Source organism: Erpetoichthys calabaricus, chromosome 5, assembly GCF_900747795.2.
Source record: "Erpetoichthys calabaricus chromosome 5, fErpCal1.3, whole genome shotgun sequence".
Taxonomy (NCBI): Eukaryota; Metazoa; Chordata; class Cladistia; order Polypteriformes; family Polypteridae; genus Erpetoichthys; species Erpetoichthys calabaricus.
In genome coordinates this window covers 69,461,891-69,486,822 of record NC_041398.2, presented here as the reverse complement: position 1 = coordinate 69,486,822, position 24,932 = coordinate 69,461,891, and the positions used below count along the sequence as shown (strand labels likewise).

At 36.0% G+C, this 24,932-nt stretch overlaps 1 protein-coding gene across 2 annotated transcripts in view; it reads left to right on the top strand.

Annotated features, from left to right (window-relative positions):
• prelid1a (PRELI domain containing 1a) overlaps positions 1-24,363 on the top strand; it is a 79,918-nt gene extending 55,555 nt beyond the window's left edge. For both annotated transcript variants that reach the window (XM_051928401.1, XM_028801635.2), the window contains exon 6: positions 23,551-24,363. In XM_051928401.1, the coding sequence (XP_051784361.1) occupies positions 23,551-23,693 (143 nt within the window). In that variant the 3' untranslated portion in view covers positions 23,694-24,363. The remainder of the gene's footprint in view (positions 1-23,550) is intronic.
• Positions 24,364-24,932: the final 569 nt, after the last annotated feature.

Below are 24,932 nucleotides of genomic sequence, written 5' to 3'. Positions count from 1 at the left end.
TGTTCGGATTCAGCGGGTTGGAAAATGGATGGATGGATGAATATATTTTTATGTGCTATAATTAGTGTTAACCTTAAGTTGAGTTTGTTAGGTTAATAATGTAGTGCAGTCATCGATATATTTCAGAAAACTGTTGATAGCTATTGCTGGATTTTAACGTGTTTCCATTTTGTGCATTGCTAGATAGGGAAATTTTCTTTTTCTCTTGCAATTCTCATAAAAAAAGTGAAATGTAACGGACACCTTATTAAGACTGGGACAATAACTTCCTGCATTAACCTCTACTGCATTGCTTAACACTTGATTTTATTTTGGGCAAACTGGTAAGGATAACACCAGAGGAATACCTTTTAAACTAAAACCGCCTTTGGTATTTTACTATGACTACTAGCACCGCTCTACTCTCAGTAAATGTGACCTAATGCAATTTTAAAGAATGATCTTTATTGTAAAGTGTCTAATTTCTGCTTTTGTGCACAATGCCCTTGAAAATTATAACTAATAATTGAATAATATTTCCATTAAATTAAACTTGGATCTGTGCCTTGGAGATCTCAGCTCAACAGAGTCAGTATACAGATGTATTACCTAATACAGACCATATCTCGTATGTCAGAGTTTCTTTTAACAACATATCAGAAAGAACAGCCAATACAGAAAAAAGCTTTCTGCTCACTTTTAGTGTATTCAATCATTTATAATAGCATTTATAACTTTAATAAAATGATAAAAATATACATAGATACATTTAAAAACCCATTTAATCTAATTCAGGGTTGTGGGTGGATCAGAGCCTAACAACCCAGTAATGTTATGATTGAGGTCTCCTGCAGTTGGCTGCTGATTTATTGGGCAGAAGAAATCGCCAATAATATGATCTGTAGCACTACTTAGTAGGCATTGGTAGGCCATTTCTGAAACATTTTCAGCATTTGTAGATTTTGTTCTATTCTTGAAAGACATACAGAAACACTGATTTCTTTTAAAGCATTTGACATTTCTGATAATTTTCCTTCTCCCAGTGAGCTATCAGTATTTTATTTATGGTCTTTCATGAAAAGCCTCTACCATCAGAAAGCTTAAGAAATTTAAACTGCTAAACAGCTGAATGTTTCACAGTATTCAAAAGTTGTGCTCAGAACAAGCAAACTAGTTAATTATGGGTATTGTAGAAAATGGTGACCAAAATAATTTATTGATCAAATGGTAATTCATAGGCTCCTGCCCCCTCAACTCTGAACTGAATTAGGTGGGTGGTTTCAGAGTGTTATGGCATGAATGGCTTTACTTATTTAAATAAATCGCAAACCTGATATAATTGGTGTTTATTTGGCTTCTGGTACAAGGCTGTATGGATGAAATCACAAATGTTATTACAGTTTACAGACTTGTAAAGGTTAACATTTCTTGATAGATCCTTAGAGCACTGCACTGCACCTTCTTTTATAAAGAAAAGTTAGTTTGGCAGCACAGATAAAAGAGTAAAGCATTTAAAATGCTTACTGCAGTATTTACTGACAGACAGCTGAATTTTAGGAAGCTTATGGAAGAAATACTTTAGACTTCCATGAAGAAAACACTTTGGTGGGCATAAAATAGAAAATGCAATAAACAACCTAATGCACATTGTATTTTTCCTAATTTTCAAACTACAGTGGTGTTTCAAGTTTTTCTTTTTATCGGGGAAAAAAAACACAAATAAAGCAGAAGGCTATTTAACTGCCTAAAACCTCTGTAAATACAGTCAGTGGCAAATGACACTGTCTACAGTTAGTTTCTATGTGCTATAGAAATTAATAATTGAATTGCAAGTTCAGTTTCTCCCTACTATGTCAATATATGCAAGTTGTACTAGAGGATAGGACTTACCACCTAAAAGGATTTTCTACAAAATTTAAAGCATATAAGATTCTTTTGCTTGTAAATTATAATATTTGTACACTGGGGAGAAAACACTTATTTTAGGAAAATGTTGAGCTGCTGAAAGTAAAACACACTGCATGCCATCAAACATACCTGTGTTTAAAGGTGTAAAATATTTTTAATGATGAAAGGATCCTACTTAATGTTAAAAAAGTAACACTAAAAATCTGTTGACACTCTATATATTCTAGTCTCTTAAGTTTTAGACCACATTATTTGCTTTCTTGCTACACACTTCTTTCCCCTTTAGATGTTTTGCATACCTCTATACAGAAAAAAGTCGTTTAATTAATTTCAGAAAATGATAGCACCTAATAGCAATTAAGGTCTTGTGTTGAATGTTTGTGTTCTGCCTTATTTCTTCTTATCCTTTTTTTTAATTATATTTTATTTATATTCTGACACTGCAGGGACTGCACCTAATTTCGTTGTATTTGTTACAATGACAATAAAGATATTCTGATTCTAAAGTTGTGACTTTTTCCATTTGGATGTCAAAGGAATACTTACTCTGGTACGGCTTCAAGAACAGTGCATGAGCCAAAGGTCCAGCCCAGTCATCTCCATACACTAGCAGCAATGGTACCTTAGATTGTTTTGAGACAGTCCATGCCCTTTATGGAAAAACATAACAATTTAAATGCCATTACACTCCATGTTTTTCCATAGCCTTCTTTTATATAATGAGGGATTATATGAGAGAATCATATAATCATTAACCTTCTGCAGTTTCTGGTTGAATAATCTGACACCCTCTGAGGGAATGTGATTCAGCAACTGCAGTCATTAAAGCTGATGTCCTCTCCGACTAGAAGTCTTGTTAGGTCCTGTAGTATGATGCCAGCCTTACTTTACAGATTAACATACACCATATCAAATGCCATGGTGGTACTTATGCTTAGCATATAACCAGTTTTAAAGCAAACAGTCAAGATGAACTTTGATTTGAGGATTTGACCATTTTGTCAAAGTGCCGTTTTCTTATAAAATTTTAGATGTCCACTTTGCAGCTGCTTTAAAACAAATAGGTCTCCCAACAACAACAAAAAAATATTTTTGGACTCTAACTTTTTAATGTAGAATTAGAACATGTTTGCTGCTCAATTTCTTAGATTTTAGAAATATAGTTCAAATTTAAATCTAATCCTCAATATGCATACTTCCATCATTTCTAGAATCAGAATAGAATAAGCAATTATTTCTTAGAAGCTCACCGGATATTAAAATTCATTTGATGCAAGTGTAACTATAAAGATGTTGTTCTTGAGCCTCTTGTCTACTTCTTTGTAGCTCAGACAATCTTGGGGTTTTGAATTCTGTTTACTGCCCTAATTAAGTTTTGCCTTTAATCCTCTTTTCTGCTTCCCTAGGCTTAAAATAGCCATGCATGTGATTTTTTTTCATGCTTTAGAACAGAACTCTGCCCTTGTGTATTATTAGCAGTAACTAAAATGTACATTTAGCTACATTTTGTAATGGGTATTTTATGCCTGTAGCAAACTTTCAGTTCTTCTTTGCTATCTATAACCTTACTACTTTAAATTACAGGACAAAATTGGACATCATAAGATATTCAGAAAAAAAAATCAATATAATTAGAAAAAAAAAATTTCTTTAAATATTTTTGCATACATTTATTTTTTCAGTTGTTATAATTGGAATAAAATGTGTGTGGTGATGCCTTGGGTCGGGCTCAGTCTCTCCACATCCCCCTTTCTGGTTGTTCTGTTAACCAGGACTGTTTGGGCTTACCTCAAAAAATTACAATCAGTGGGTAGAAAACCATTTTACATAGAAAAGATAAGTAAAATATAACAGGATTAAAGGAACTGTGAATCATTCCATAGTGGAAGATTTCTTACAATAAATGATAATGCAAAGACTGGAAAAGTTAAGAAAATCAGTTTTTTTAGGATTCTGTTTATGTGAACCAATAGCATCAGGTTATAGTATTATAGTGTAATGTAAACAGCAAAACTTCAGAGGAGTAATAGCATTAATAAGTCAGCTGAACAGAATGTGATAGAAGAAAAATGAAAGAAGGCTTAAAAAAATAGACCAGCACACCTGAGTGGAAGTTTGATAACATAGTGGCATACACAGAACGTGAAAGTTACATTATGTCTATATTTATTTTAAATGTGTATAATAGTTGTAGATGGATAGATAGAAAAGACAGACAGACATGAAAGGCACTATATCATAGCTAGATAGATAAGAAAGGCACTATACGATAGATATATAGATAGGAAAGGCACTATACGATAGACAGACAGACAGACAGACATGAAAGGCACTATATCATAGGTAGATAGATAGGAAAGGCACTATATGATAGATAGACATACAGACATGAAAGGCACTACATCATAGATAGATAGGAAAGGCACTATACGATAGATAGATAGATAGATAGATAGATAGATAGATAGATAGATAGATAGATAGATAGATAGATAGATAGATAGATAGGAAAGGCACTATACGATAGATAGATAGAACTTTATTTGTCCCCAGTGGGAAATTCGGTTACTGTAGTTTTAACTGTAATATGCTCCCATTACTCATTCACATACACTGTATGCACAATTATTAGGCAAGCTGTATTTTTGTGGATTCATTTTAATATAGAACAAATACAGTGCTATCAGTCAATCCAAAATGTTAACAAACCTGAAACTTGAATGTTTTACAAAGGAAATGTGAGTGTGGACATTCTCAGGGGAATACATATGTGTGCACAATTATTAGACAACTAAAGGAAAAATGAAATTTTTCCCATCTCACTTGTTTATTTTCATCTGTTAAAATGAGAATAATATAATAAACAAAATTTACAAATAAACATTTATGACATTAAAAAAAAAATCAGTGACCAATATAGCCACCCTTCTTTTCAATAACAGTCATGGAGTCTGTCAGTTTCTTGATCTGTTGACAATCAGTGTTTTGTGCAGCAGCAACCACAGCCTCCCAGATACTGTTCAGAGAGGTGTACTGTTTTCCTTCCCTGTAAATCTCCCATTTAAGAAGGGCCCACAAGTTCTCAATAGGGTTTAGGTCAGGTGAGGAAGGGGGCCATGTCATTATTCTTTCATCTTTAAGGCCTTTACTGCATAGCCACGCAGTGGAGTACTTTGATGCATGCGATGGAGCATTGCATTGCATAAAAATCATGGTCTTCTTGAAAGATGCAGACTTTTTCCTGTACCACTGCTTGAAGAAAGTGTCTTCTAAAAACTGGCAGTAGATTTGGGAGTTAATTTTGAGTCCATCTTCAACCCGAAAAGGTCCAACTAGCTCATCTTTAATAATACCAGCCCATACCAACGTGGTGGAGACACCTGAAAGGTCAAGGTCAGAAAGTCCCACAGTGCCTGAAATAAAAAAGGTGGTCAGATATCATAGTCAAAATGAAAAGGTGTGTCACAGCCCACAGTCTGTGTATTCTGTTTTAGACCATATTACAAAAGCTGACCCCCAGGACACAACTCCAGGCGGTGATTGTGCTGCTGTGCCCAGAACATATTCAGATGTTGGCTGTGTACTGACTCATGCTGTTCTGGAGTCATAAAATGCAATTGTGGATCTGTAAGAGATGTGACCAATGAACTAAGGAATATAAGGGCTATACTGTGTTATATTGACTACAAATTAACTGAATTGGTTAAAAAATGAACACTGCATCTGGTTACCTGTTTTTACATTCTGCTAAATACGTTCAAACAAAGTTGTAACGCTGTTCGATTCAGCTGATCATTTGGTGGGACAGGGTCAGGTTCATCATAGCGCATCTGTTCAGGTACAGGCAAACCACGATTGTGTGCCACATAGAGTGGCACTTCAATAGAGTGTAAATGTTTTCTATTTCATAAGCAAATTAATTCTCAGAAGGTACCATTATAGTGTAGCATTGGCACCAACCATCAAATTGGATAGATTTTCTGCTCTTTACATGGCTCTTTGAGATGACTCGGTGTCCTTAAAAGGACTGCTTGCCTTTTTCTGCACTAGTTGGAAAAAGAACCAGCAACTGTGCAGTCTTGCTGTTTTTATAGGCACTCCTGCTATATATGATGTAATACCATCCTATACAGCTGGCAGGGCACAACTCAGTGATGTTTGTGAAATACCCGATCATCAGCAAGTTCACATTGAAAAGCTCCTTGTGGCTAAAAACCTGAGAGTGGACAGAACTTGCAAAGGAGCAGGTGCAGCACAATTCCTTAAAGTCTGCTTTTGTAAAGCAGGTGCTAGTACAGCACACAGCTCCATGAGGACAGCTCTTGGAAATCGAAATTGATTTAGAAACCAGTAATCGTCATCATCTGTAAACACTCACTTTCTTCTAATTCTTCCATTTGCAAGGTTTTCTAACAACACTAAAGCAGCTATGGGAGTTGGAATTACTTTGGCAATTCCATGCACTGTTATATTGTTACAGATTGATTGCAATCAAGTGAAATAAACTTAATTTTGGTGTATTTGATAAATCCCACGTTACTGATGCAAATCTAAAAAAGAAGAGGGCACCACACAGAAACAGTTGTACTGCTATGACACTGGGTGCCTCCCGTTTGTAAAACCAAGAAAAAACTTGTGTGAGGCCGCCGTGAAAATGTGCGTGGCTTTACGCCAAGTTTAGTTTTTATTCATCTCGAAGTAAGTGTGGAAACGGGCATATGCAACATTTTTGTGCGTGCACTCCGTTTACATGAGGCCCCTAGTTTTGCAGATTTTTGTTGCCTGCAGGTTTTAATTTAACCTTTTATTTGTTTTTGTTTATTCTTTTATACTCTCCTTATGTTGAGATTTTGCTGTGTCATTAAGGATGTTAAAAAGTTATATAATTCTGGTGATAAGTCACCATAAAGAATTATGTATTTGTTAATTACATCTTACCTGATGTTGCTATTTTCCTACATTGCACTTTTTTTTTAATGAATGTAAAAGCATGTAAGGGGAGGGGGTGTTCCTATTGACTCTAGTAACATATTTACTTATTTTACCCTAAATAAGTCATTTTATAAATAAAATATAAAAATAAAAGTTATTTTATAAATACATTTTTTTTTATTTCAAGGATATAGCATAAAACATTAAGCCATCAGCTTTAATTTAACATGGAACTCAATAAAAAAATCAGGAATTTTTTTTTTTAACTAACTTTTAAATGGCATTAAAACAAGATTTTTTCTGTTTAGATAAAATAAAGTTTAAAGAAATTAGCATTTTTCTAACCCTAGTGAAAAAAAAAACTCGATTCGGCTTCAAAACCCAGTAACTTTCATGGGTAAGAATCTCCAGTTCCTGTTGTAATGCTCAGAAGACCTTAGGGAGTGAGTGAGGAGGAAGGGGAAGTGGCTTTATTTATTCCTTATTATTACACAGGGGGAAATCCAAAAGAGAAATCAGACAAGTCTCGTCAGTTTCACAAGAGAGCAACAAACAAAACAAAGGGGTATTCAAATCATTAGTCACTAAACAAGTAGGGACTCATTAACCAAAAACACCTAAAGAGCTTTTCTGAAAGGTAAAATAAATGATGATGAACACTTGAGTTTTCTTCTTTAAGAGGGGGTGAAAAGGACAAAAGATTTGTGAGCCATTGTTAAATAACATGGCCATGACATTCATGTGTCACTGCACTGGGATTCAGAAAATGGCAATGCTGATGAAGTTACTAACAAGATAGTAGTTAGGGTTTTGTACCATATTAGCCATTATGAATGTAGTGAGTTGTCAAGCAAAATTACACCTTTTATTGGCTAACTAAAAAGAAGGTGGAAGATTGTAATCTTTTTAGTTAGCCAATAAAAGGTGTCATTTTGCTTAACAAGATAGTAAAAATCCAAGAGTTAAATGAGACAGAATTACTTGAACCTTGATACTGTGCTGTCCCAAGATGTACCCTATTCCATTGTTTGACGAGACTTAGCCTACTATCATTATTCAGTACTATAGGATGCAGTACAGTGATCCCTCGCTATATTGCGCTTCGCCTTTCGCGGCTTCACTCCATCGCGGATTTTATATGTAAGCATATTTAAATATATATCGCGGATTTTTTGCTGGTTCGCGGATTTCTGCGGACAATGGATCTTTTAATTTCTGGTACATGCTTCCTCAGTTGGTTTGCCCAGTTGATTTCATACAAGGGACGCTATTGGCAGATGGCTGAGAAGCTACCCAACTTACTTTTCTCTTTCTCTTGCGCTGACTTTCTGTGATCCTGACGTAGGGGGATTGAGCAGGGGGGCTGTTCGCACACCTAGACGATACGGACGCTCGTCTAAAAATGCTGAAAGATTATCTTCACGTTGCTATCTTTTGTGCAGCTGCATGGTGCTTCGCATACTTAAAAGCTCGAAGGGCACGTATTGATTTTTGCTTGAAAAACAAACTCTTGTCTCTCTCTCTCTCTCTTTGTCTGCTCCTGACGGAGGGGGTGTGAGCTGCCGCCTTCAACAGCTTTGTGACGCGGTGCTTCGCATACTTAAGCCAAACAGCCCTATTGATTTGTTTGCTAGAGATTGTTTTCTCTATCTATGTGACATTCTGTGCTCCTGACACGCACTCCTTTGAAGAGGAAGATATGTTTGCATTCTTTTAATTGTGAGACTGAACTGTCATCTCTGTCTTGTCATGGAGCACAGTTTAAACTTTTGAAAAAGAGACAAATGTTTGTTTGCAGTGTTTGAATAACGTTCCTGTCTCTCTACAACCTCCTGTGTTTCTGCGCAAATCTGTGACCCAAGCATGACAATATAAAAATAACCATATAAACATATGGTTTCTACTTCGCGGATTTTCTTATTTCGTGGGTGGCTCTGGAACGCAACCCCCGTGATGGAGGAGGGATTACTGTAGTCTAAATATGCATTTCTGTGCTTTCTTCAATTTTAGTTGTTGTTAAAACTGAACAACTTTCTGTTACACATTAGCCAAATACACTAATTGTGAGTTTTCTTTTTATCTTTAGTGTTTGTGTTGTAATTATTCTTTTTATTAAAACTCCTTTCATGTTATATTGTGTAAAAAAAAAAAAAAAAAGCAGATCAGGTTTGACTCCGATTCCTTCCTAGCTCTTTCTGCATGGCAGTGCAGCCGTCAGGACATGCCTGCTTCTTTGTTTGCTCCCAGTGCAATCCATGTGTAACTTGTGCGAATGGATCAGTTAGTATCACTTAACATAGAATTCTGCCAAGATCTTGCGTTCCGTTCTATAAAAACAAATTAACAATGTAAAAATGGTTAAGAGGAGAGAATTCTCCATATTTTTTAAAATGTGTGTACTCTATATACAATTAAATTTAAAAGATGAAGGTTAAAAAGTAAGAGATTGTCAGAATTACTTCTATAAATACTGCTGCATAGTGAGGATATCCCTATAAACAGTCAGCTCCTTCAGCTCTGTATCCTGCATTTACTTCCTATTATACACTTTGAGGTTTAGTTTTATTGCTTTTTGGTCACTTGACAGTTTCTTGGAGCATCTGAAATATGTAAGCAGTGTGCGAGTTTTCTTGCACATTTGCTATACAACTGCTACATGAGTGGACTAAACAACAAAATAATACACAGCAGCACATGCACAAAGCAGTCCTAGAGGTTTCGGAAGTAAAGTATTGTTAGTTAATGGAGTTAAGCCTTACATTCTGACAGCCCTTGCTCCGTAATATTATAAAAGGATCTCAATTCAATTGAGAATAATGCAGTTTCCTATTCATGTCATTTATAAATTTCTACTTTATATGTCAAAGGATTAATGCTTTACCACTGGCCACCTCTTAGACTCCATTTAGTAAAATTGAAAGTATTCCTGTGCTTGTCAGCAGTAACAGAAAAGTAGTCATTAGCCTGCACAGCAGTAGATAACAGTTTAAATAACTGAGATATCAACCTATAGCTTTCTTTATGCTTATCTGGAAAAAAAACTGATATTGCCACAGCTATGGCGTTACATGGTTGTGGAGATAACAAATGAAGAGTTTACAGAAACATTCTAGAGAGAGATAATTAGAAGTCATTGTAATGTTTTCAGAATCTTGACATAATTTTCAGTTGTTCTGTTTTATATTTTACTAACGTTTATAGACCTTTGTACGTGATCTCTGTAAAACAATGTTGTTAATTAGGTAAAACTTTTATTTTCTTGTGTGATCTCTCTGCCAGCTACTCAGTCTTTAAATTTGTATGTAGAATATATCATTTCACATGTACTTGATTTGTAGAATGCCAGCCACTGTTCACTACAGTCTTTGTAAAAGTATGACCTGATCCATATCATAGGTAATGACTAATACAAAGTATGTAAAAGAGAAAGAAAGATTCTGGTGATAACCAGACCATGTCCTGATGGCATAAAATGAAGACCCTTGCAGTGAGGCCAATTTGCCTTAACTAATCTACTGTAGCATGTGCTCTCATTAATTGTAATAAAAACACAATTCCCAAAATGTGAGTATAATTGAATAAATATTCCACTGTTGCTGGCTAATGTTAAAATAATGAGCTTCATTTTTCTTTAAGAAAATACTATAACAATTCTCTATAGGTAAACCTAAAATTAACAGAACAAAGAAATATTCAGTATTTTAATTCTTACTTTAATATTTTTTAATTCTTGTTAACCAGACTTCCACTTAACAGACCAGTACACTATATTCTCATTATAAATATAGCATGACTTAAAAAAAATGCAACATGCACACCAAAAGCATTTTTGAAACAAATGCACCATTTGGTCACTGCAGTTTAAACAGTTCTTTTCCTTGTTTGTTTGTTTGTTTGTTTGTGTGTGTGTGTGTGTGTGTGTGTGCGTGTGTGTGTGTGTGTGTGTGTATGGTTTCTTTTCACATGCCATTGTGACTGCACAAGGGAGGTTGGGGAGCTTGTATTAAAAATCCATGCATTTGCAACACACTTCCATGTCCACTGCTTGTCACTCAAGCTGACTTTGCAGCCACTGCCGCAATGTTTTGCTCAAAGCCTTTCCCAGGATGGGGCCTCACTTCCAGCAATACATAAGTGTGTCCATGTGATTAATTTTATCATAAGAATGTATTTGTTTTTTCTGATGCCTTACCATAAGAGCTGTTAAGAATCTGATAGTGTTGAAGAAATAGCTATCGCAGTGTATACGACAGTAGCAAAAGGGGCAATATGAATGAAAAACAACCACCGCTTCAGCCTACACAAAGGCCCTGATGGCATTTTAAATACAGAGCCAGGTAATTCCTGTAACAGCACTTAACCTAACAGCAAAGTACAAAAAATTAGCTATTGTAGGACTTAGTAAGTTTATAATTTCAGGATTCAATTTCTAATGCACATATATTACTGATGACTTGTGCTTAAGTCTTCCAACCACATTTTGGGTGAATAAAATGTATTTTGCTAACCAATAACTGAACTGGTTGTCAACTGCTTGTGCATCTGTTAAAACTTTACCTTTCTGCTTGATGTATTTAATTTGGCTATTTGCTTGGTCACTTTGTGTCATTTTAACATCTGCAGTGTTTCTTGACACAATTTACTAAGAAGATGGCAAAGTCTGATATTGGCTCATTACTCAAAAGTGGCATTTTTCACTTAGCTTTTATACTATGTACACATTTTCAATCTCATAAATAACATTAGAGCAAGTGTAAGCTAGGCAGAGCTGTTAAACCATTACATAAACTCTTCCTTACCATGACATTAGAGAGTAGCGACACGTTCCATGTTGGTTGGACATGCAAGTACAAATTTTGCAGTACTCTGTACACATGACAATGTTACTACTAATGCATGCAACACAAGGCAGTCGGTCGTATAATATAGTCATTGCACACCATAATACATGATGAACATTATTCATATTCCAGAAATTATGATTATTTCAGCTATAATTAATTTATGCTGTAAAGCTGATAAAGCAAATTAGTGAATGTACAGCATCAGCTATTCGTAATTTATTTTTCTGAACATTTTCCTGAATGTTGATGTTATTTGCTTTTATTAACACAAAAAAAATGAATAGAGCCCTCAGAGAAGTGGTGCGTCTTTTCATTTATATACCATATATACTTTTTTTCTTTCTTTTGGTAACCATAGGATTTGTCTTCTATGTAACAAACACAGCTAAGATATAACTTAGTAATGTTTTCTGAACTTGAATAATATCCTCATTTTAAATCCAGCAATTTGTATTTTGTGTTACAGACTACAATAGAGAGGGGAGAGGAAAGATGGAAATTTAACGAGAGTAAATGACAGGAAGGGCAGTAGTCAAGAAATTCAGTGTAAGATTCAGTAAGAATTTTGAAATGAAATTCCTCAAAATAGATTTTGGAAAAAAGTAAATTCTGGTTAGGAAATCAGAACCAGAAGTAAATTTAGGGCGGAGTGGTGGCTCTGAGGCTAAGGATCTGTGCTGGTATCCGAAGGTTGCCGGTTCGAATCCCAGTCAATGCCAAAAAGAAATCCTACTCTGCTGGGCCCTTGAGCAAGGCCCTTAACCTGTAATTGCTCCAGGGGCGCTGTACAATGGCTGACCCTGCGCTCTGACCCCAAGGGGTATGCGAAAACTAACAAATTCCTAATACGAGAAATTGTATAAGGCGAAATAAAGAACAAAAATCAAGGATGTAAGCACTGAAGAAGATATAGACATAAGAAAATTATCTTAACAAGAAACAACAAGGCAGCCTGAAGTTCATAAACTTGGAAAAGAAGAGAGAAACACATACTGTACTTTATTCAGCCCAAAGCAGGTAATAATAATAATAATAATAATAAAAGGCTGCCATAAATGTAGTCTGGATAGTGTGAGCTGCGAAACTAATCGTACCCCCAAAAGATACAGACGCCCCTGGGAAAACCCCTAGGAAACCCCTAGGAAACATAGACAGACTACCTTCACATTTCTCCTTTCCCTTCTGGCCGGCTCTGTCGCGTAATGTGCCTCTCGCGCGGTGCTCCGCCTTCTCAAAAAGCCTCTACGGGCTTCTTTCAGTTGTTAAACTGATTGCTTGCATCTCCTTATCCCTCTCCCAGACATTCTCTCCTCCTGGGGAAACTGTCATCTCTGAGTTGTCATGGAGGAGCACGTTTAAACTTTTGAAAAGAGACAAATGTTTGTTTGCAGTGTTTTGAATAAAGTTCCTTTCTTTTCTACAACCTCCTGTGTCTCTGTGCAAATCTGTGACCCAAGCGTGACAATATAAAAACTTTTAGCCATTAGAAAGCTTGACTGTAACTATTGCTATGGCATTCTCTTTTTGTTAATTACCTGCCTAAAGGAAATTCATGGTGAAACTGCAGACTTAAGCAACGTGTCAGGGACAGAAAGAAGGTCAAGTATACTATCATGGAAGCAGGTTAATGTTTGGTGATTTGGAAGTCAGTTTTGAAATGGTAAAACACAAGACAAACAAGAAACCAAAATTTCACAGAAATACCCAGTTCAGCCCACCTCAGCTACACTATTCACATTCACCTAATATGTCTGTAAAAGGTCAGAGTCAGATTTGAAGGCCACTGAGTGTTATTTCCAGTTATATTCTAGATAGCTTGTTTTGTGTGCACTGTTTACAACAACTTCCTGCTTGACAAAAAAGGAGTACTTGTGTGAAATGTATTTTTTAATCAACTTCACTCTTTTCCCAGTGTCCCGGATGAAATAGGTATTGAAATAGGTATTCATCACCTTCACTCAGGGTGTACTCACACCAGCCACGTTTGTTGCATACTGGGCCCAAGCACGATGGTCCCTCCTTCCTATTCCCATGCTGGCCTGCACTCACACTGCGCTTTGCCAGTCTGGGCCTGGGCACGCTTTCGTCATCACCATATAACTTTATGTAAAGCCAAAATAAGTTCCAAACAAAGACAGACCGCATACATGTCAAAATGATTTTCCTTATTTTGTGTTTTTCTTTTTTTTTGAGTCGTACAGGGATAGGATAATGCTTAACCCTCTTACAGATTTACTGAGTGTACAGAGCAGCATTTTGCTGTTAATTGTGCTGCACGTATGAGAAGATTTTTACGGAGACAAATGATGTTAAGGCAGCTTTTCTTGCCAACAACAATTCTCATTCATCTATAAGATGAGAATAAAAACCTCCTTTTAACTCTAAAGGTATCAAATGAAGCAATCATACTGTTCCCGAGTCCTTCTGAACCGTACTCAGGCCTACCTCTTCAAAGCGGGCCTCAGCACTGTATGGTTGGCCCAGCATGGAGCAATCACATTTGTCAAATGATCTAGACTTTTGGGGTTACAGTACATGTTGACAAAGGCACAGAACAAATTTCTAGTGTACACCTTTGTTCCTTTCATAATTTTAAACACTTTTGTTTGTCAAGTGATCTCACTAAGGCTTAAAATATCCCACTCCTTCAGTCTTCAATATTGCCTTCATGCCCTGCTTTCCCTTTCAGTTAGCCATTTTCTTTGGAGATCAATGTTGAAATATAATCTCCCTCTAAAATTTACTTTATGCACTACAGAGTTTGAAGGGCACATTAAAAACAGAAGCAGCCTAAAACTATTATACATGCTCTCAAAAGGAAGCAAAATAATAAGCAGTAAAGAAAAGTGAACAAAAATGATTCATACATGCAGGATTTGCACTTCAGACCCTGAGGTTGTGAGTTCCAGTCCTGCTATGACATTGTGTGACCATGTGCAAGTCACTTCATCTGCCTATGCTCCAATTGGAAAAACAATAGGAAAAAAAAACAATTGCATGTCAAATGTTGTAAGTCACTTTGGATAAAGGTGTCACCCAAATAAGTAAATAGTAACAATAATAAAATAATACAGTATTTGCTTCACACAAAGTCCTCTCTAACAAATAATTATGATAACATCCTTAATTTCTTTTAGACACTTTCTGGTTTTATTAGTGTTGAGTTCACTAACCAATAAACTTTTTTTTTAATGACAAAGTCTCCAAATCTAAACCTCTCATTGTGTAATTGTATATAGAATTTTTACTTTCTGCTGGCATAAATTCTTGGTAACAAAGATTTTTATTTCCACTGCTAGCAGTGTCCTGGGTTTCAGATGTTGTGTTTAATTTGCATGTTGTCCCCATGTAGTTTTCCTCCTGCATCCCCAAAGAGGTGCAATTTAGGATAACTGGTGAATTGATCCATTGTGAATGTGGAGGGGTGTGTGGGGGTTTGGGGGGCATGTGATAGGCTGGTACCCTGGCCAGAGTTGGATTAAGGCAGTTTGTCAATGTTATGTTTATTTTCTGTCATTCCACATGAGGTGAAATTCAGTCTCATCCCATCTAATAATAATAGTTTAAATGTTTCTTGGATATTTGCTAAACCATATCTTGGTTTGGTGGATCAGTACAGTGCTTATAATATGTCCTTAAGGATAAACTTGCCATTTAATAAATTTTTCATAAAACAGAAGTGCACCATTGACTTTAATAGATTGCAGAAATAAAGTGTGTATGTTTGGTGATTCCTCCTTTTCAGATTCATATATGCTCAGTTACACACATTGGGTGACAATTGTTTTGCTGCGTAATTGTTCATAATGAGGCATTTATTTTTTCGCAACAGGTGGTGGTTGAGCAGAGTCTAAATATTTTGGTTCCATACTAGTTACCACCATATTGCTGCATTACATTTCCTGAGCTGCTCTGAGATACTGCTCAGCTGTAATACTTACTCTCTAAGGGAAGTACCTCAGGTCCTAGACATATGCTGGAATAGGACTAAACCTTAGTATCCAGATACAGTAGGCCTAATAAGATGGCAATACACAACAGATCAGATGGTTTTGTTTGTTTTAAAATGAAATATCCACATTTGAAATTCACTTTGGACCTTTCGATAGCAGCATATAGAATGTAATAAAAGAAAAACCCTTACATCACTCTCATAACAAATAAATACTACTATTGTATGTGTCCTCTGGTGCTATTATGTTGCAGCTGAAGAATCGTGTTTGAAAATATTTTGAATTTACATTTTATGTCTGGTTTATGAAAGACATTGTAATATTGGTGGTAGAAGCCAGTCCTATTAAAGTAAAAGTTTAGAGTGTTTTTTTTTTTTATTTAATCTGTCATTACTGTATTTCTATACAGTTAACAATTACAATAGACACATGTAATGGCAAATATTGTATAGAATAATCTTTTTTTAAGATAATACTAAACAGTTCACAGAAGTTAAAAACCATACCTCATTTCTTAATTATGACAATCAGACCACAGAACATTCTTCATATTTCAAATGAAATGAGCAAAATCAGTACACTGTGACTCCGAGTGTACATTTGCTGACCACATGTTAATGTTCTTGGCTGCATAACAGACACAGGGTGGTATCAAAAAGGCAAAAGTAAAGTTGTAGAGAGTGGGTTTTTCTTTTCTCATTATTTAAATCTGTCATCACACAGCTTTGCATGATGAGCAAAACAGGCTGCTTGAACTTTTTATGAGACTGTCAGCATGCCCGTGTCGATCAAACACAGGAAGCTCTGCAGTCCACTTGTGACTTTATGCTGTAGGAAGACAAGTAAAAAAATCAAGGTAAATAACATTCAATGTGGCTTTTATATAAGTAACATATAAATGTTTTTCATATAAAGACCAACACAAACAGAACTTTGCACGATACCTTGGTGAGCTCAGTATGCCCTGCTGTTTCGTTGAAGGACATATATGTGGCAGATTCACTGGCAGGGCAATACCCGATCTCTTGCTGCATCCAAACTGTGCCATCTTTCGCCTTTATACCTGATGCAGCTTCGTTGTTCTTATGTGTGAGTGGACGTTTCTTGTGGGGAGGGCTTCTGTTCTCTTTCTCAGATGCAGAATCCTCATCCTCATCTGAGATCACATCTGTTATAACACAACTTTATTTGAAAACAGCAATTTCAGATTGGGTGGAGCGTGAACTTGACTGAGAGAACAAAACTGAATAAAAAAAAAAAAGCTAACGTTTACAAGTACTATAAATTTACACCAGCTGTTAAAGATTCAAATCAAATGTTTGTTTTTATTGTATAATAGTAACAATAAGAGCAGCTTACTACTCAAAATTGTAATTCCGCGAAGTGGCCAGTATCGAACCTGCGACCTCTTGATTATGAGTCAGCAGTTCTTACCGCTACACCACCCAAGCAGTCGTATCAGCGTTGTACCCTAACCCGGTTTCTTTTTCTTCGGTTATACTCTTGAATAAAAGCACACTTGTTTTATTATACGTCTACCTTTTGTGAAAGTTTTTATTTGATATTTGGACATCAGTCTTTACACATTATACACACCATGTCAAAATTTTGTTGTTAGTACTAAAACATGAAAAAAGTTTGTTTTAGGTATGTGTTCAACATTTCTTGCATTTCTCACATTTCCTCTCATCCTACATTTACACAGATTGTTGTAGACACGGAACACACATGAAATGCATGTGTTCCAAATAACGATATATTATTTACTCAATAGAACTCCAGGCACCCCAGATAAACAAGACTTGAGCTGGGAGAACGTTTTGCCTGAGTTGACCTCAGTTTGCAAGGGGAAGTTGGGGGGGGGGGGGGGGGGTGGGGGGGGGGAATGGGATTTGGGTTTGGGTGGGTTTTAGCAGGCTGCTTTATGCTTGTTGTGCTAATGGAGAGGTGTGAAGGAATTTAAGGTGGCCTGTGATTACGAGTTTTTTCGTAGGCTTCAGGGATTCTAGTGTTAAAGCACTAGAAGCAATGAAGCTTTCTCTGCACATCAAGCATTTTCAGATTTTAAAGTATCCTGCGCAAAGGATGTTTTTGCAAAAGCCTCTGTGAACTGGAGACATATGGGAACAGCTATGTAATGCTAAGTGGGATGGTGTTCCATATACAAAGACCCGCCTGTCCATTTTGAAGCTTGCTCAGTCCAAACCCAGGGTCACGTCCAACACTGGGAACAAGGAAAGAACCAAATTATTATACAAAGCTGGAGTGGAAAGGTTACATACAAAATTAATGTGTTTTAGGTCTTAAAAATAATGTAAATGACAACTTCTTAATCTCAATGATTTTCAGGAATTTTTCTCACAGTAGATAAATTTTGGTATCTTGAAACCCATTATTCAGCTTCATTACATTTTGTACAAAATCAATTTATTTAAGTATTTGTAATGTATTCTTACCCTGATATTTTCTGTACTCCTTAATTCTTGTAGATTAATTGTAAAGTAACAACTAGTATTCACTAGAGTAATTTTTTCATTAATTTTCTGAACCCACTTGATTGCGTATGGGCAGATGAAGGTTTATCCCAGCAGCACTGACTAGAAGTCTTGAGCTAAATTGAAACGGTCATTGGCACACTAATATAGATATTCACATTAATTATTTATACTGGACCAATTTGTCCTCATTAGTTAATCCAATATGCAGCTTTTTGTAATAGGAAAGTAACTGCAATACTCAGAGATAACATATGCATGTAAATGCACAAAGAACCATGGGATGCAGCAGTCACAACCACTATAGCACTGGGCCCACTTTAAATATTTTTGTTATGCATCCTCATCATCTCAATACTTTTCACCTTTTTGCATAGCTTTTGTACTGAAATCCTGGAACAAAAAACCACAAATGTAATGCAGCTGGTACAAGAATTATTATAGCCATTATAAATATAAACAAAAAAATTGTTAATAATAGAAGCTCATTAATAATGAGCTATATTTTACACAAAAATAGGAAAAAAAGTTAAAGGCTTTTATTCTAATACAATTACTTTAGAACAAATGGCTTTAAATGAATTATACTGTCTTTTTTCTTAAGAACATGGTTGTCAAAATTATTAGCTCCTCTATTAAACATCTACCCTGCTATTCAGCTTATTTAAATAAAACTAATTGCACACGATACCAGAATAGACCCCAGGCTTAGCGTCAGATATAACAATAAACGGTATAATACAAAGTATTTTTAGTCACAAATTTTCATTGAAGGTGACATTTCCATTTACTTGCTCTGCATGTCGTCATTATCCAGCCAACACCACAGTTGCGCCCTGTCATCAGAAGAAGCTCACCACCTTACAAGTCTGTCTTGGTCAAGTTTTTCTGGACCATAGAAAAAAACTGAAGAGTCACTAATGACGATAATTACTTTGTCTTTCAAGAGGATGGTAAAGGCGGAACGTTATATTACAAACACTGAACTGCCTTCTATTCAAGATATACAACGTTATCTGCCTTAAAAAGGCAAAGTGTATAAATAAAAGACCTCAGGCATCCTGCACAGCTGCTTTCGCACTTCTTCCAGTCGATACAGGGCCATTTACTTACACCAGTAGATTTCAAAGGTTAGCAGGATCAAGATTGTCATATGTACAGAGTATAATGGAATTCTTACTTGCCTGTGCTTATCAGCATAATATATAATAGGTCACCATTTAGGGAAATGTCTGCCCACAAGTCATAAGGTTGCTGAATACTCAATCATAAGAACAAATATTGTAACATAACAAAGTGTGTATCTATGTGTATGTATGTGTGTGTGTTTGTGTATTTATATACGTACACACACACACACACACACAGCTCAAAAAATTAAGGGAACACTTAAATCCCACATTGGATCTCAAAATATTCAAGTGGAATGGTGCTTCTTTTTTCATTGGGCAATTTTACAAAACAAAAACAATATAATAATCTTGCATCAGATGCTGAAAAGAAATATGTCATCTTTAACTTTATGCATTTTGGTGATCAGTTTATCTTCTGCTCATTTAACTATTCACAGTAAGAAATTTTAAACAAGGGTGCCCTTTTGCATGCCACTGTATATAATTGTATCTATACTGTATATATGTTGCATGCTATGTATACTTGTATTATTTTATTTGTTTTTTAGACTGTATTTTCTGTCAGCTGTTTTAAGGAGACATGCAACTACTGACTTCACTGTACTATATACACGACAATAAACTTGATTTGACTTGAAATGACAATATTTAAAAAGTAGGATTTTTTTGCTTAATATTTTGGTTTTGCAATATAACCTAAACCGAGCAAACTGTTTGATGTTACACCCACAAATGCCTCTGGCTCTCGTTCTCCAGACCATGTTAACCTTCCAGCTAAACGTGCCCATTAGACTGACAACATTGGCTCTGAGGAAGGATAAGATGGTGATACTGTGAGCTTATTCTATACTGATAGACTAGATTAAATCTGGACTAGATTTTGGAACAGCACTAGCACAATAATGTTATTAATCATTACAAATGGAGATGAACAAACTTCTCTTCCCAGAATGGGGCATGTATCTAAATATAAAGTAGATTGCCAGTAATCCAGAAGTAAAAAGTAATGCACAAAAATGCTGCCACAATACAGTATATCAAATTAAAGAAAAAAGTTTACAGAGATGACGATTTGAAATGTTCAACAAACAGCGGTTTCCTTCAGATCTGCCCTACACCACCACAGTCTACTTTTCTTTTTTGTGCTCCGAACATCACGCTCCACTTGCCACACATAGTGTCTTGTCCATTTTTGCATGAGGTTGTGGTTCAAGATCCCTCTTCTTACAGTTGTGCTTGAAGGTTTGTGAACCCTTTAGAATTTTCTATATTTTTATATAAATATGACCTAAAACATCATCAGATTTTCACTCAAGTCCTAAAAGTAGATAAAGAGAAACCAGTTAAACAAATGAGACAAAAATATTATACTTGGTCATTTGTTTATTAAGGAAAATGATTGAATATTACATATTTGTGAGTGGCAAAAGTATATGGTATCCGGTGTGACCCCCCTTTTCAGCAATAACTGCAACTAAACATTTCTGGTAACTGTCTTATCAGTCCTGCACACCGGCTTGGAGGAATTTTAGCCCATTCCTCCGTACAGAACAGCTTCAACTCTGGGATGTTGGTGGGTTTCCTCACATTAACTGCTCACTTCAGGTCCTTCCACCACATTTCAATTGGATTAAGGTCAGGACTTTGACTTGGCCATTCCAAAACATTAACTTTATTCTTCTTTAACCATTCTTTGGTAGAATGACTTGTGTGCTTAGGGTCGTTGTCTTGCTGCATGACCCACCTTCTCTTGAGATTCAGTTCATGGACAGATGTCCTGACATTTTCCTTTAGAATTCTGATATAATTCAGAATTCATTGTTCCATCAATGAAGGCAAGCCATCCTGGCCCAGATGCAGCAAAACAGGCCCAAACCACGATACTACCACCACCATGTTTCACAGATGGGATAAGGTTGTTCTGCTGAAATGCAGTGTTTTCCTTTCTCCAAACATAACGCTTTTCATTTAAACCAAAAAGTTCTATTTTGGTCTCATCCATCCACAAAACATTCTTCCAATACCCCCCTGGTTTGTCCACGTGATCTTTAGCAAACTGCAGACGAGCAGCAATGTTTTTTTTGGGGAGCAGTGGCTTTCTCCTTGCAACCCTGCCATGCACAGCATTGTTGTTCAGTGTTCTCCTGATGGTGGACTCATGAACCTTAGCCAATGTGAGAGAGGCCTTCAGTTGCTTAGAAGTTACCCTGGGGTCCTTTGTGACCTCGCCGACTATTACACGCCTTGCTCTTGGAGTGATCTTTGTTGGTCGACCACTCCTGGGGAGGGTAACAATGGTCTTGAATTTCCTCCATTTGTACACAATCTGTCTGTGGATTGGTGGAGTCCAAACTCTTTAGAGATGGTTTTTTAACCTTTTCCAGCCTGATGAGCATCAACAACTCTTTTTCTGAGGTCCTCAGAAATCTCCTTTGTTCGTGCCATGATACACTTCCACAAATGTGTTGTGAAGAGCAGACTTTGATAGATCCCCGTTCTTTAAATAACACAGGGTGCTCACTCACACCTGATTGTCATCCCATTGATGGAAAGCACCTGACTCTAATTTCACCTTCAAACTAACTGCTAATCCTAGAGGTTCACATACTTTTGCCACTCACAAATATGTGACCAAGTATAATATTTTTGTCTCATTTGTTTAACTGGTTTCTCTTTATCTACTTTTAGTACTTGAGTGAAAATCTGATGATGTTTTAGGTCATATTTATGCAGAAATATAGAAAATTCTAAAGGGTTCACAAACCTTCAAGCACAACTGTATGTTCTACAGCCTTATTCAGTGTTGTTTTTGTTAAAGGCACTATAGTATTATCCATGCCACAGACATAAAGATTAAGTAGAGAACAGCTACAATAATTTTGGCACATATATATCTGTGAAACAATAGCATTCATCATTTTAAAACTGTGATTTTTATATAATCGCATTCAAAAAAAATTGTGAAGGTTTCACATTTTGTGCATAAAGTTTAGCACCGTTGTTTCTTTTATTCAGTTTGTTTTGGTTTCTGTGTCTCTGGTGTTCATGTTTTTCTTCTACTTGTTGGGCTGCTATCAGTAATAATTTTGAAACATTTCATTTTTAGGTTACTTTTTAGCAATTCACTGGATTGACACCTTGTGTGGGGTTGTTTCCCACTCTTTGATCATGAATTGCATTAACTTGATTTTAGAATGTGTACAGCAGATACGCATACACAAATGTTAACATAAAGTATAGGGCAGATCATGGAGGGCTGCAGTGGCTACAGGTTTTTATTTGGGCTACTTACTTAATTATCATCAAATTTTTTACTTCAAATTAATTTATTTTGTCTTACTTTTAATTGATTTGCTTTTGTAAGATTTTTTTCCTTTAACTAGCAGCCAAACCCTTAATGCGATACCAAGAGAGTCAACTTCAACAGCTAATTCAAGGTTCTTAAAGCTTCATTTTCACTTCAACCAGTTTAAGTAGAAGTCAATTCTTGCTCTTTTTTAAAAACACTTTATTTAATTCTATGGCTTGTTAGTGCTCTTATTCTGTGACACCAGACATTTCCAAAACTTACAATTTCCTTTTTTATAAGAGCACCATCAACATGTTTTGTGGACCAGAGCAGGTCAGTTAATGAATCACAGAGCTCCTCTTTTTTCTTTTCAAACATTTTATTAAAACGGGTGCTAATAGAATCAAGATACCTGGTCATCATGAGTTGTGTTAAAAAAAAAATAAAAACAATGAAAGTTTCATTTAAAATGAAGGCAACATGTCTATCCCATTAGCAAGAGTAATGGGTTCCTAAATCAGAAAGCGGTTGAAACAAAAACCTGCATGATCTGAGTGAAACCCTGGTCTAGGGGGTTTATCTGCTGGTTTGTATGATTAAACTGTATATCTGGAGACACCATGAAAATCAATTAAGTATGTGTATCTCCTCGTGTTTATTTTGTTAATGCATGATTATGTGTCAGTTATTTTATCTTCGCTGAAATACTTAAAAACATATTAATCAATTAGAGATGGCATGAATCTTTGATGCTCCAGACTTCAGCCATTACATTTGAGCAATCTGGTAAACGTCTTCCTCTACCAATGTATTTTTTTGAAGACTACATAGAAATCCAAGATTTTGTCATAAGTTCAAGAAACTGCTCACATTGTTGCAGTAGAATTGAGAATAATATTACAGTTGTAACTATTTAGTATTAAACCACCTGTGTTAAAAAACTTTAAAAGTAATTTTGGAATAAAGTGCTAAGTATTATGCGTAATTATTCAGTATTTCTTCTTCTCTTACTTTCAGCAAGTGAAGGACCTTCCCGTACCCTGAAGGACACAGCAAAGGAGGCAACTGAAAAAGCTAAAGAAACAGCCTTGGCAGCCACTGAAAAGGCCAAAAACTTGGCAACTGCAGCAGCACCTCAAAAATCAAGTCACTTTGTGTAACACGACTTCCTAAATGCTGGGCTTTTTCTACGGTGATTTTGCCAGTTTGGATTCCCTCAGTGTCTATGCATAAGACTTTAGAACCTTCCTGTTCTAATTCTCAGGTACTTAAAAGAGTTTAAATCTTACAATGTGATAGATTTTTTTTCAAATGAGTGATTTTAAATGTTTAAAATTATTCCATTCCTTTTATAGCAAGATACTTGAAGCAAGAAAAAAAAAAAGCTTATGTGGCAATGTAATTGTCTACATACCATCTTGTAAAGATCTGGTTGGTACGTCAGTGATAGAATATAAGCTTTATAGCCTTTGAGAAGTAAAAATGTTGGGAAATGAATTTCTTTTTGCTGCACCTGAGCTCTTTGACGTGACCGTCTTTGTGTGGATGTATTGATGGAGCTTTGCCCTAGAGCCTTGTGCTACACACCTGCTTGTCTTTTTCCATGTGGGTTTGTCTTATACTTGAAAGTACTGACAAGTAGGCATTTTTCTGTCAGATTAATTTTCTGTCATAATCATCTGAAACTAATTTTTAAAAAGCTGAAAAAAAAACAACAGAAGGCAACTACTGTACCTTTGTATCATAAACAGTTGTAACTTAACATTTTTATACTGTATTTCCAAAGCAATTCAGAATTTGGTTCTAACAATAAATCTGTTTCATACTGTGTCCCTTGCCTGTCATTTTTCAGTTAAAGGTGCTGGCCCAGTGTATGACAGATCTTCATTTATTAGGAGTGAAGGGAAGGCAGTAAGGTCAAAATAGCAGCAGCCCCTGCACTGACCCCTGTGGGACACCACTCTTAACCAATTCTGACCAGGTTCCTTGCACTGTCATCCTCTGCTTCATGCGTTTTAGCCAATTCTGCACCCATCTACAAACAACACCCTGAACTCCCACCTGTCTTTAGTTTGATGCCCAGCATCTCAGGTGGGACCTTATCAAATGCTTTTTGGAAGTCAAGATAAATAATATAAGCACCACTTCAATCATATCATTTTGTTGCGTCCTCCTAGAATTCCTGCACAATAGTAAATCACTAGCTCCCTCATCTGAACCCTTGGTGACTGTTCAGTAAAACCCCTGTTCTTGCCATGTGTTGCTCCCTTATATCCTTAATAATCCTTTCTATCAATTTACCTGTGATGCATGTTAAACTTACTGGCCTACATTTGCACAGTGACTTCCTAAAAATATGCATCAAGGGTGTAATTAATATATATATATATATATATATA